The sequence below is a fragment of the Ricinus communis genome, chromosome 8 (assembly GCF_019578655.1).
Source record: "Ricinus communis isolate WT05 ecotype wild-type chromosome 8, ASM1957865v1, whole genome shotgun sequence".
Taxonomy (NCBI): domain Eukaryota; kingdom Viridiplantae; phylum Streptophyta; class Magnoliopsida; order Malpighiales; family Euphorbiaceae; genus Ricinus; species Ricinus communis.
In genome coordinates, this window is record NC_063263.1 from 3,713,978 (window position 1) to 3,726,810 (window position 12,833).

The 12,833-nt window shown below is 27.9% G+C and overlaps 2 protein-coding genes across 3 annotated transcripts; one reads left to right on the plus strand and one right to left on the minus strand.

The window, feature by feature from the left end:
- The first annotated feature begins 222 nt into the window (after positions 1 to 222).
- On the plus strand, positions 223 to 2,510 carry LOC8283677 (chemocyanin). The gene is made up of 2 exons (XM_002521235.4): positions 223 to 663; positions 1,932 to 2,510. Exons 1-2 carry the CDS (start codon positions 462 to 464, stop codon positions 2,294 to 2,296), a joined length of 567 nt encoding a protein of 188 aa, XP_002521281.3. The 5' UTR covers positions 223 to 461; the 3' UTR covers positions 2,297 to 2,510.
- A 205-nt stretch (positions 2,511 to 2,715) lies between these two features.
- LOC8283678 (transcription factor ABORTED MICROSPORES) lies at positions 2,716 to 6,156 on the minus strand. Of its 2 annotated transcripts, XM_015720559.2 has the most exons (10): positions 5,685 to 6,156; positions 5,451 to 5,561; positions 5,042 to 5,224; positions 4,865 to 4,943; positions 4,684 to 4,752; positions 4,315 to 4,525; positions 3,842 to 4,197; positions 3,468 to 3,734; positions 3,216 to 3,392; positions 2,716 to 3,118 (listed from the first exon to the last, which is right to left on the minus strand). In XM_015720559.2, exons 1-10 carry the CDS (start codon positions 5,699 to 5,701, stop codon positions 2,924 to 2,926), a joined length of 1,665 nt encoding a protein of 554 aa, XP_015576045.2. In that variant the 5' UTR covers positions 5,702 to 6,156; the 3' UTR covers positions 2,716 to 2,923. The 2 variants fall into 2 exon arrangements, with proteins under 2 accessions (XP_015576045.2, XP_002521282.3); XM_002521236.3 differs by having other exon boundaries at positions 3,842 to 4,525; positions 5,685 to 6,155.
- Positions 6,157 to 12,833: the final 6,677 nt, after the last annotated feature.

Here is a 12,833-nt window from a genome sequence, read left to right on the forward strand (position 1 = left end):
GATATACTTTATTTGATGATTAATTTTCTTTAATAGTTGATCATTTCTGTTGCTTGGTAGTCACATAAAGACAGGCGTGCAAGAAACAAAAGGTGCTCATTCGTAGAACTGTTCCATTTTCCAATCATGATGAGCCATGATTTTATATCAACTTGCACATCATTTTTCTTTCTTTTATTGCATTTATAGAATTGTATATTGCACCAAGTTAGCAAGAATTAGTGATTACAAAGAAGACGAGCTTTGTATATAATGATTAAGAATTGCTTCTGCGGTCTTAAATCTAAATTATATTCAAAATTAAAGACGACTTTACAATAAGACCAATTAGAAAAGAAACATATCTTAATCATAAGACATATTCAACCATCTCGGCTAATGTATTCATTTCACCGTCATACACAAGCCTCTTTGAGGCCATCTCCATAGCCTATGATCACTGGTTCATTTACTTTCTCAAAATGATCAAATTAGCTATGCGAGAGATCAAGATTTTGGAGGGTTGTCGAAGCTTTCTCTTTGTTGGTGTTTTGATCACTGGATTGTTCTTCAGTTGTGTGAGATCTGAAGTTTATACAGTTGGTGATGATGAAGGGTGGATTTCGGATTCGAACTACGATTCATGGTCACGAAAATACAATTTTAGCGTTGGTGATGTTCTTGGTATGTAATCTTCAATCTCATTTATTTCTTGTTCATTAGCTTCTTTTCCAAGTGTTGTTAATAATTTGATCCCTGTAAAATCTTTAGTGGGTTTATATGCTGTTTATAACAAATTTGACATATATGCTTTTCTTAATGTTATAAATATGGATAATGTAGTTTTGTTTTGGTAACAAAATACTAATTTATTTTATTTTAATTGTTCAACTTTAATTTTATTTCATTTTAATTATTTTATAAATAAAAATTGATATATGACAAAAATAATTAATAAAAAGAAGAAAAACATACATTATATCAATTTTGACAAGATGACTAAATTGTAATTAAAATTTAAATTGATTGATTAAAATAAAGTAAATTAAAATTTTATAATCTAAATAAAATTAAATAAAAAATTCAGATATCCACTATATCTTTATCCAAATTTGAATCAGATATCCACATGCACACGGTTTTATCTATATGGCTTGTCTATGTAGGCAAATGAATTTCTACGTCAGAGAAGCCATGTAGGTAAAAGCATATATTTTATCAGGTTTGGATAAAACTGTAACAACATAAAATGTACATTTACCAAATTATTATTAGATTATAAAATATATATGAATCAGCATAGTTTATAGTAGATATAGGCTAAAATAAAAAAGAAATTGAATTTGATTGCATGAATTTTTTTCTAATTAATTCAATGACGAGCAAATTAATTAACTAGACAACATATATAGAAATGGAAAAAAAGAAGAATAGAAAAAAATTATTAAGAAGCCATTACAATATTTTTACTAATTCTTCTTATTCGGTAAGTCAATTTGTTTTCAAAAGACTTTACTGAACTATCATTTGGTTCAATGTATTTTTATTTAGAGTCTAAATTTTTTTTTTTATCATTTTGATCTCCTGCGAATATGATTATTAGCAAACAACATCGCTAAGAGATTCTGACGTGACATGTAAATATGCACTATTATTTTAATTGCCACATTAGCACCTGCTAATATTATTGTGCAATTTGGCTATTCTTAAACCACAATATCCAAAGTGAAAATATGTTAAATCACAATGTAGTTTAATAAAGTTTTTTGTTTATTATTATTTGCATAATTAAATGAAATTAACCAAAACAAATAATTAATACATGAACTTTTAATTCTAAAAGAATGTGTATTAGAATAGGTTTAGGTAATGGAAACTTCTTAGTTACCCCAGTGATAGGTGTTCCTATTTAAATTCATGCTCAACTTGTTATTTCATGATGGTGGATGTAGTGTTCAAGTATGTGAAGGGGCAACATAATGTATATGAAGTAATGGAGGGAACATATCGATCATGCGATGTAAGCAGAGGAGTGATAGAAAAGTATGAGAGTGGGAAGGATGAAGTGAGACTCACCCAACAAAAAAAGTATTGGTTCATTTGTAATGTAGCTGGTCATTGCCTTGGAGGAATGAGGTTTAACATTGATGTCAAAGCATCCACTTCTGTTCCTGTTCCTGTTCCTGATACTAATTCTACTTCATCCCCACCAACTGAACAACCCCCACCACCTCATTCACCTGCATTTTCTATTTCTTTTGACAGGTGGACCTTTTTGTTGTACCTTCTCGCATTTCTAAATTTATTCAATTTGTAGCATTGATGGGTTAAATTTTTTTGCCAGATTTGTACCCTGAATAGTGACCGGTCGACTATACTGACTCTTTATTATTTTTTACTTTTTTCTTTGTGCCCATCAATTTTTACTTTTTCTATAATAGAAGTGGCCTAATAAAGCTCATTTTATTTTGTCAAGAAAGGCCCAACTCTTTGCTTATTTTAAATGAAGTGGCCGTATCATTTAGAATCTATTCTTTTACGTGGGACTTAATATTATTATTTGAGTTTAATTGATGGAAAATAATGTAATTGCATATTATGATTTATATTTAAAATCTAATAAATATTTTATTAGAATATAAAATAATTACATATATACGTGTCATTTTTTAATTTATTTTATTTATAAATTATGATTATTGGTCGATGCTGATTAATTTAAAAAATGTCCCAAGATAATATTATAATTTTACAGAACATTAGTGTCTTAACGCAAGGTTAATATATAAGACAAATCCAGTAACAAATAGCTTCCTATGATTACAAGGATAAAATTGCAAATGCAAACTGCCTTTTGTGCAGAATCGAAGCATAGATCCTCTGAACCAGCTTGCAGCTTGGGATGGTCACTTGCGGCCTTAAAGTTAATTGTCCACGACTATGCTCAGTGATGAAGGCGGTGGATATGGTGGTGATTGGAAGTGGTATGGCCATTATGCATGTGGAGGTGGTGATAGTCCATGGCACTACCAATTTCTGAAGCTTTTGCCATTTCCGGCCATCCTCTTGGCGGGTCTCGTGTCAGCTCTAGCAAAGACTCTCTTACATAGTCTGCTTGAACCATTTCGCTGTCCTTTTTCTATGAATCAAAACCACATTTTAAAACAAATATTAGCAGTTGCCTCAGTAATTATATCAGCTTCCAAGCCAATGGTTAAAATTGCTGAAGATATTACCTCAACTTTGAAAACAATTGAGACAAGGCCTCTAAAGCTGGTTACATTGGCATTTGTAACTTCTAACCCAAGACAATCCAAAGCCTCCATGAGTTTCATAAATCCTCCTGTCTTATGCTCACAAAATACCTTTACAAAGAACTTATTTCCATCTATTTGAGCTACTTCCACTTGGACCTATATAATCAATTCAATTCATCAACTCAAATTAATTTCCACCTAAGAAAGCATATGTTATTACAGTTAAAATACCTCCATCTGCTGTCCCTTGTCATGACTGGTTTCTGGCTTATGATTAAGTTTGGAGCAACTAACTACTTCTGATGATCCCACAAGAAACCCATTAACAATACCACCATTCTGATTCAGCATTTCTTGTGGGATGTTGTTATGGATGCCATTTTTAGCAACTTGATCATCATCCGAATGCTCTTCAAGCTCATCTTGAAGTTCTTTAGCTTGCTTCTGCAACTCCTTCACAAATTCAATTGCATCTCCAAGTATGGAAGCCTTATTTAGCTGATGAAATCAAGAAAAACAAATTTTACACACATTAAATATAATACTCTAACAGAGATTTTCATGTAAAGGCAGTACATCAAGAAATGATAAATATGTATATTTACATTTGAAATTTTGGGAACCAAGGCCCTTAAATCATATAGCCTGCCGTTAAGCCTTTTCCTTCTCCTCCTCTCTGCATCAATATTTTTGGCTGGTGGACCGCTTCCAGTTCTTCTCCTATACTTCGTACTATTCTCATCGTCAATCTGATCACTGCAATCAGAGATCGAATCCGATCTCCCATTCTCCATTTTAATTGAGTCCTTGTCATTGTTAACCTGCTCCTCTTTGTTTGCTGATGAGGATTCAATATACTTCATGCGTATGCTTTCTGAATTAGTATTCATCATCATGGTCTTGTGCAATGCAGCTGCATCTGCTTGATTTTGGAGCCCATTCGAAGAATTTGCTGAAGCTCCTTGAAAGAAGATATGATCATTACTTTTAGTTTTGTTTTCCTGATCACTGCTGTAATTGAATTGCTTCAGGAAGTTCATTGGAGGACTACAAAGATGAATTCGATCAGCGGAGATACCGTATGGAAGATTCAAATTCTCTAAAACTGCTTCTGCTGCTGGAGCAACTGGTGCCTCCTGGAATTGATTGTTATTGAAGTTATCTTTTTCTTCATTGTTATGATCAGCGAAACTTGTATTAATGTTGGTTGAATTTATCATGGCTTCTTGCTCCATTAAAATGTTATACTGAGTTGTTACAAAATCTATAACATATTGATCTTCAGATACCTGTAAAAGTATTAAATGCTTAAACAATTATTAGCTTTTCAAATTTATATTGTAGCAGTCATGAGAAAATCATTCTCTTAGAATAAAGAAAAGAGAACAATGCCACTCTAGTTTGGTCATGCAAATGGCAAGTAGAGATAAGAAGAAAACTAATTTACTTGTTTAGTAACAAATAATTCTAATAGTCCTCCAGGCACTGGTATCAAAGCCCTAGTTCCAACTGTTCCCTGCCAAAGTAAGCAGAATGAAAATTCTTATTTAGTCGCATATATAGATTTGAACTATTTGATGATCTCCTTCCTCCTCAATATATTAGAAAGGAATGAAATTATTACTCACTCCAACAACACTTAAATCCGAGTTATTAGAGAAGTTGATCCATCTGGGTTCGTTTGATATCAAGGCCTGTGCATGAATCCTGTTTAAAAGAAACTCAAGTTACTAAAACTAAACTCTTTCGTCTGGTATAAAGAATGATATTACTGGGAAATGGATGAATGAAAAGATTTTAAGTACCCGGAGTCTAAGGACAGGGAAGAAGGAAGTTGGGCAAGCAGTTCACAGGATTTGCTGGTTGGGTGCTGGAAGATAATATCCCTACAAGGAAGGACTGAAGAAACAGGAAACTGGAGTTCTTCTCCACCATTAGCCTGTGTGTTCCCAGCCCCACCACAACAACAGCCCATCCACTCAAGATACCTACAAAAAAAGTCCAAAAAACGTGAGGGGAGACACATAAAGAAAGAAGAACTATGTTGTCATAGGACTAGTAGCCTAATGATAACTAACTCATCTTGTTGTGTAAGAGATTAACAGTTCAAATTCTGACAGCTATCTTACTGTTCTTTAAGAACTTCCAATGTAATATCAAAGAGAAAGGAGAAAGATCGAGACATAGAAATAATTGGGTGAAGTTTCTCTTAACCTTTGGTCTTCAGTCAATTTCCAAAGAATACAGTAATCCCAGCCTTTGGATCCAACAAGAGGCCTCAGTCTCTCCATGATATTTTGAAATAAATTCATAATGTAATTATACCTACATATAAACCCATCAGAAACTTGAAAACTTTACATGCCTAAATACGTCACAGACAACAGAGCTGTTTTCCAAAACAGACTAAATGGATCAGACTCAAGAACCTAAAGAACGATATAACACCTGGCTAGCAATGGCATATATCTCCTCTTAGCTTCAAAATCTCTGTCTGTCAAGAAGGAACAAAGAAACAGAAGAGAAACACTAGCTAAAAGCAATATAAATCATCCAAATAGGGCTTCAAATCATAGTAACGGTTAATCACATCATCTCTAAGCACACGAAAAGAAAACAAAGATTTTATATCTTCCTTAGGGGGGTTTTATTTAACAAATAAAAGAAAGAAATAACATAAAAAGTTTTGACTCTTCTTATATATCATTCCCACAAAACGGATTTTCATTTTATTATAACTGGAGCTTCGGCTGTTGGTTTGGTAGGTGAACTGCAGAGCTTGCATGAGGAAGATAATAACCTTTTAATCATTTTTACTTTTAACTTTCTTTTTTCTTGAATTAAAGAATACAATGAGCTATGCTAATTGTACAAGAAGTGCATGCATAAGCTTGGTATTAAAATGTGGAATTATATGTTTATGCCCACTGGATCAATTGAATTAGGGTACCCATGAATGGCATGTGTCAGATATATAAAGTAAGTAGGTAAGTGTAATTAGAATATTTGAGTATACACATTTGGCTTGTATGATGGCAGGAGCATTTTGCATGAGCGAAGATGGCGTGCAAAACCCTAACTACCTTATAATATAAGGACTTCGATTCGTTTTAGTTTAATGTTCTTTTATGTGTCAACTACTGTGTAAAACTTGAAGCAAAAAATGACTAAACCTAATATTCTTATTTAAACCCAAGTGTCTATATATTTATGAATTTATAACCATAACATATGTATAAAAGTGCGAAATAAATTAAAAATTAGATATTTTTAATTGTCTTTTTTAATTTTTTTTAATATTTTAAAATTTTATTAGTGTATTAATATAAAATTTATTTGAAAAATGCTTATAGTTAATTCTAATATTATATAAGTTAATATTATCAATATAATTGATAATATTATTTATTAGATTTAAAAATTATTTTATAATTAAAAATTAATTTATTAGTAAATATAATATTTAAAATACTATTTTCTAGAACTAGAATTTATTATCTAATTAGAAAATTAATTTATTAGTTAATATAATATTAAAATAAAATTAATTTAATACTTTCTAGGATAATCATTATCTAATTAGAAAACTAATCATTATTCAATTGGAAAACTGGTTTATTATTAATATGCTATTTTTTTAAAATTAGTATTAGTATTAGTATTTAATTGATAATGTAACTTATTAACTAATAAGTTAATAAAAAAAACTATAAAATTACACATAAACTTAAATTCTATGTGTAAAAAATAGATATACATGTCAAAACAAAAATCTTATATGTTAAAAATTAAATACATGTGTTAAAAAATTTTAAGTTTCAAAAATTAATATATATAGATTTAATAAAAAAACAAACGATAATAATAATATAAAGATAAACTTTATATAGAGATTGGATACTAAAAGAATTATAATAAGATTTTCTTGTTTTATAAATAATGAAAGAAGTGGTTAATATAATAATAATAATAATAATAATTAATATTATTATTATTATTATTATTATTATTATTATAAATTAAATGGATTACATTAATTATAAAGATTTGTGGTAAAAGCCACATTATAATAATTTTTATATTTATTTTTAAGATTTTGACTGTGAGATTGTAACTTATTACTCATTTTTGTAATAGTTTTTAAATTTTTATTGAAATAATTTCAGTAAAATATAATAATTAATAATTATATAAATAATTTCATATTTAAAAATAGAAAAGAAAGATTTTTAATAAAGAAAAAGTTATTTCATATTAAATTATAACGATTGAAAAATTAAAAACAATTATGTTATAGCTATAAGATAAAATATAAAATATAAAATATAATTATCGAATTAAATGATAATCATTAACATATAATTCATTTACATAAAAAAATATTAATGATTAATAAGATACATAAAATTGAGAAAGGAGAGGAAATAGACAAATTTATCAACATATAAATATTAATAGCTTTCTAGAGTTTAGTTAGTTTAGTTTCTTAAATAAATATGAGTTAACGAAATTATTTGCTAATTAGATATAATTTAATTTATTAAAATATGCTATTTTTTATTAAATAATAATTTTAAATAAAATAGACAAATATTAATACCAAAAGAATTTATTATTAAAAGGGATATTAATATCATAATTTTAAAAAAAATTATTAAAACTTTTAAAATCATCTAATTTTCTTAGTATCAATCTAAATAATTAAATAATAAACGTATTTTTATTTATTTTAATTGCTTAGTGTCAAACTTAATTACCTGATTAGTTTTATTCTTATTTATACTATATTTTCACTTTTAATTGGAAAAATGATTGGTTTAATGTTTTAAATCTTTTATTAAAATATTAAATTAAAATAAAAAATTTATAAAATTTGGCTTATCATATCCAACAATTATTTTAAAAGAGTACATAAGAAGACAAACTTATAGAATATCAACTCTATATTTGCTTTATTTTTTTATTTAAACTATATTTTTATTTTCAATAGATGAATGATTAGATTAAATATTTCTAAAGTTTTAGAAATAATATTTAATGAAAAATAAAAATAGTACAACTTCTTCCAATTGTAAAGAAAGAATAACAAAATAAAATTTGTTAAATAAATTAATTTAGATATAACTATAAATAAGTCATTACTATTATAGTATAAAACTAATATTATAATGTCAAATGAAAAGTAATAATAATTGAAAATTTGATAAAACATAGGTACCTTTCTAAGAAAAAATTATAAAAATGACGGATAAATTTAATTGTATACATATAAAAGAAACATATTTTAATAAACATTAATTTTAGAATATACTATACTAAAACAATAAATTAATAACATAAAAAGTCAAATATTACGTTAGAAGAAAAAATAACCAAATAAAAAACAGATAATAACAGAATTATTAAAAATTTTGAAAAATTGTAGCATTTATAAGAGTAATTTTATTCAAGAGGTGAAACTTTGGTGAAAAAATCTAAACTGGCTAAAATACACATAGAAAATCTTATCCTAATCCTAATAGAATAAATTAATAATTAATCTAGTTCAATCCTAATTCTGTAATAATTTTATACACATTTCTAATCCTATAAGAAATTGATGAGTTAATGTATATCACACTATATATATCTATGATGGAGCTCAAATAACTCAATACAAAATTCTGAAAAAAATTACACACAAGAAGTCTTAGAAGAAAGGGTATGATACTTTCAATTTTATTTATTGATATGTTAATTTATATATTCACTATTATTATAATGATATTTTATTAATAGAATTATCTACTTTTTAATATTATATTATATGTTAATTTTATAAACGATTTTGTGTTACAAATTCTATAATAAATAATTTATGCATATAACATGTGTGATGAACAATATTAGTATATGTATATACATAAGAAAGATTAGTGTGGTTGCAAGGTTGATTCAAAAACTAAAAATGGAGATATTTTATTTTGATACCTGAAAAATAGCTCAGACTAGTAAGGTCTCACAAGTAAGTCAATATTTTATAATTCAACAATATATATATATATATATATATATATATATATATAGTAGTACGAGTACTAGTAGTAATAGTAGAAGTACTAGAAGATAGAGACATCTTATGTAGTATCATCATAATCAAACGAGTAGATGAGAAACTTAAGACGAACCATAAACTTCAATACTAACAGTTAGATTGTCCTTTCAGTTCCAAGTCACCAACACCCTTATGACAATGCTATCACCAAAGTTTCTTTCTAATTAGTTCACTTATCCAAATAATCCAGCGCTGTTAGACCAAAGCTAGTCACAGATTCCCTCCTCGGCAACTATAACCTTTTGTAAAAGTCTATACTCGACTAGGGTGGATCCATACATATATCATGTCCGTAAACTATCATTAGTGTATACACAGTTCTAAATTAATTAATTAATTATCCAATTTTCTATCATAATATTCATCATAATAATCCTCAACGAAATATATATTCACCCAAGAAAAATTAAATCTCACTTAAAATTTAAAATACTCAATTAATTGATCAAGTGCTAAATCAATTGCAACTTATACTAAAAAGCTTATTTTATTAACTTGGACAATCGCCCAAAAGTTTCATTAAAAGCCACCAGGATATGGTGGCTAGAAAAATCATGATTCGAGGGTATAACAAGAACATGAGAAAGCCAAGAATTTTGAATTGTTGATCTTGTAGCAGTTGCATAAAAAGTAGAAGAAATTTCACACAAATCACGATTGGATATATAGGTTATATTCATTAATTGATCATCAAAAGTCTATCAAATGAGCTAAAATAGATTCAATGCAAGTGAGAATAACCCAACTCCGATCACTAATCAAACTTTTAGTAGAGGTTGAAACTCTCTAAGGCTTATTGACATCATTGAGCTTAATTCTGAGGTCAGATTACCCATCCAAGCTTGCAAGATGGTAAACCAACATCTGTATCTATCGTGTGGGCTCTCGTTGTTGTAAGATGCTTTTTTCTTTTAATTACATTTTGACGTGGTTGATATCAGTCAAATGCTTAAGACGTGCTACACCATTATCTACCCAAATTTTAGTGACAAATAATAATTAGGGAGGTAAATGACAATGGCAATTAATAGATGCTGAGAGAGAAGGTTGAGGATCTGATTGGATATTTTATATATATAAATGCATAATTGTATTTGGGTCCTTTAAATTTTTTTATAAAATATTACTAAGGTTGTAATTTAATCTCTTGGGCTACTAAAATGCAACCAACTATTAGTCAATCATCCATAGAAGGAGAACACGAATCCCTTGCTAATACTGTTTCAAAAGCTCTTTGCCTAATATCCTTATTGAGTGAAATTGGTTATGCTCCTACGAAGGTTATCCAACTCTAGTATGATAACATTGGTGCAGTATATATGTCCTTAAATCTTGTCTTTCATACTCATATTAAGCATGCTGAATTGGATTACTATTTTGTCAAGGAACGTGTTAGCAACGAAGAGTTTGAAGTTCATTTTCTTTTCTCCAAGTTCAAAATAGCTGATGTATTTACTAAGCCATTGTCCTCAACTCAGTTTCTTGTCTTATGATCTTTGTTGAATGTTTAAGCTTCATCTTCAATGGCTTAGGGGGTAAATGATTTTTTTATTTTATTATCACTGATTGATAGATTGATTGATAGATTGATTGATAGACATGCTCACATCTTCTTTGCTTATATCTTCTGCTGAAATGATTTCTGATTCCTTCATTAATAGTCGATAAAGTGTGCCCACGTCTTGAGATATGTACAAGTCTTCTGAAATGGCATCTGATTCTTTCTTCACTAATCAATACATCATTGCCCATGTCTTGTATGTTCAACTCTTCTATTGAAATAATTTTTGTTTTTTCATTATCGGTCGATAATACGTGCCCATGTCTTGTATGTTCAAGTCTTCTGTTAAAATGATTTATGTTTTTTTAATTACCGGTCGATAACACATTACTCACATCTTATATGTTTAACTCTTCTATAGAAATCATGCCTCTTGCTTCGACTTGAGGGAGGGTATAAAGAGATAAACCACATTAGTCCTTTAGTTTATTTTTATCTTGTATTTTATATTTATCATATTACTCTATGGATGACAATTTGTATCCTACCTGTGGGTAGCCATGTGAACCCTACCCAGTCAAACTAGGTAATATCCGAGTTAACTGAGTAATGGGTATGGGTAACCCATACTCAAAAAAATTGTATTGGGTATGGATAGGGTGCGGGTATTATACTACTCTACCTTTACCGGTACCTATACCTTACCCGAAATATTTAAAAAAAAAACAAATTGGATATAGAATATTAGAAAATTTATAATTGATCTTGTAATTTTTATTATCTAATATATTGTATTCAGAGAATTAGACAAACTATTTAATTATTCAATACTTTTTTAAAAATTTTATTAGTTTTTCATTTTATTATTTTAATATAACCTGTTTAAATATATTATATATAGTTTAGTTAAATAAAGTTTTAATTTAAAAAATTATATACTTAATGTTTTAGTTTAGTTTAGTTAGATTCTTAATATATACATTGAAATTTTTGACAAATAAATTATTAATAAATTAGTAATTTGAACTAAGTATAAACTTTCTCGATCTGGATTCGAGCCAATGTATTAAAATAATAGCCTCGCTTAATGCATAAAATAATAAATTTATTTAGCCTATATGTATATAACCTCTACTATTTATATATAAAAATGTTAATTTTTGAATTCTATGTATATAAACACTAATATTTTTTTTATTTATAACTCATATATAAATCTCAATAAAAATACTTAAACAAATAATTAAATATAAATTTTTTTAATTTATAAATATTCATTTATTGATAAATAAATAATTTTTATAAAAAGTAATATTCTTTAGTCACAACAATATTATCTTATAGAAATTTTATAATATTTTGATAACTATTTAAATAATGGGTTATCCACAGGTTATCTGAAATCCTATGAATATAGAGGTGAACTTAATATTTATTACCATATCGACATGGATAACATTCAGATAGACATACATCCTCTCTAGTATGGGTATAATACTATTCTACCCATTCCATACCCATTGCCACCCCTAATTACTCTAGCTTTTATAGCTATATAGAGACACACATGTACACTGTAAATTCAAATTATTGCAATTTATTAAGAAAAAAAACCTCTTACCTATTATTTGACCAGTTATGAAATATTATTGTCAAATTAGTGGTCGGGTTTTATATTTAAATCTTTGTTTAGCATTAATGGGTGAATATTAGAAAGAATTTATGAAGTTTACCTAATAGAGTGTATACAATAAATATTTTCCATTTACTTGTCGATTCCTAAAGTAATATTAAACAGTCTAAATCTGAAATTCCCTACTTCAGAGAAGCCTTCTTCCACCATATGACTCTGAAACCAAACATGGACATTATTTGCACAAACATATGAAACATTTGGATTTGATGTCCGGATTGCACTTGATTTTTTAAGTTAGGCATTTTTCAGTGCAAATCTAATTCTGGATTGAAATTATGTGTATTACTATGCACATGCACTAGGTCG

Coding starts and splice junctions, on each gene's coding strand:
- LOC8283677 (XM_002521235.4), top strand. CDS start 462: ATGATCAAATTAGCTATGCGAGAGATCAAGATTTTGGAGGGTTGTCGA. Junction 664..1,931: donor TAGCGTTGGTGATGTTCTTG/GTATGTAATCTT, acceptor TGGTGGATGTAG/TGTTCAAGTATGTGAAGGGG.
- LOC8283678 (XM_002521236.3), bottom strand. Junction 4,526..4,683: donor AATTATTTGTTACTAAACAA/GTAAATTAGTTT, acceptor ATACTTTTACAG/GTATCTGAAGATCAATATGT. Junction 3,735..3,841: donor TGGTTCCCAAAATTTCAAAT/GTAAATATACAT, acceptor TGATTTCATCAG/CTAAATAAGGCTTCCATACT.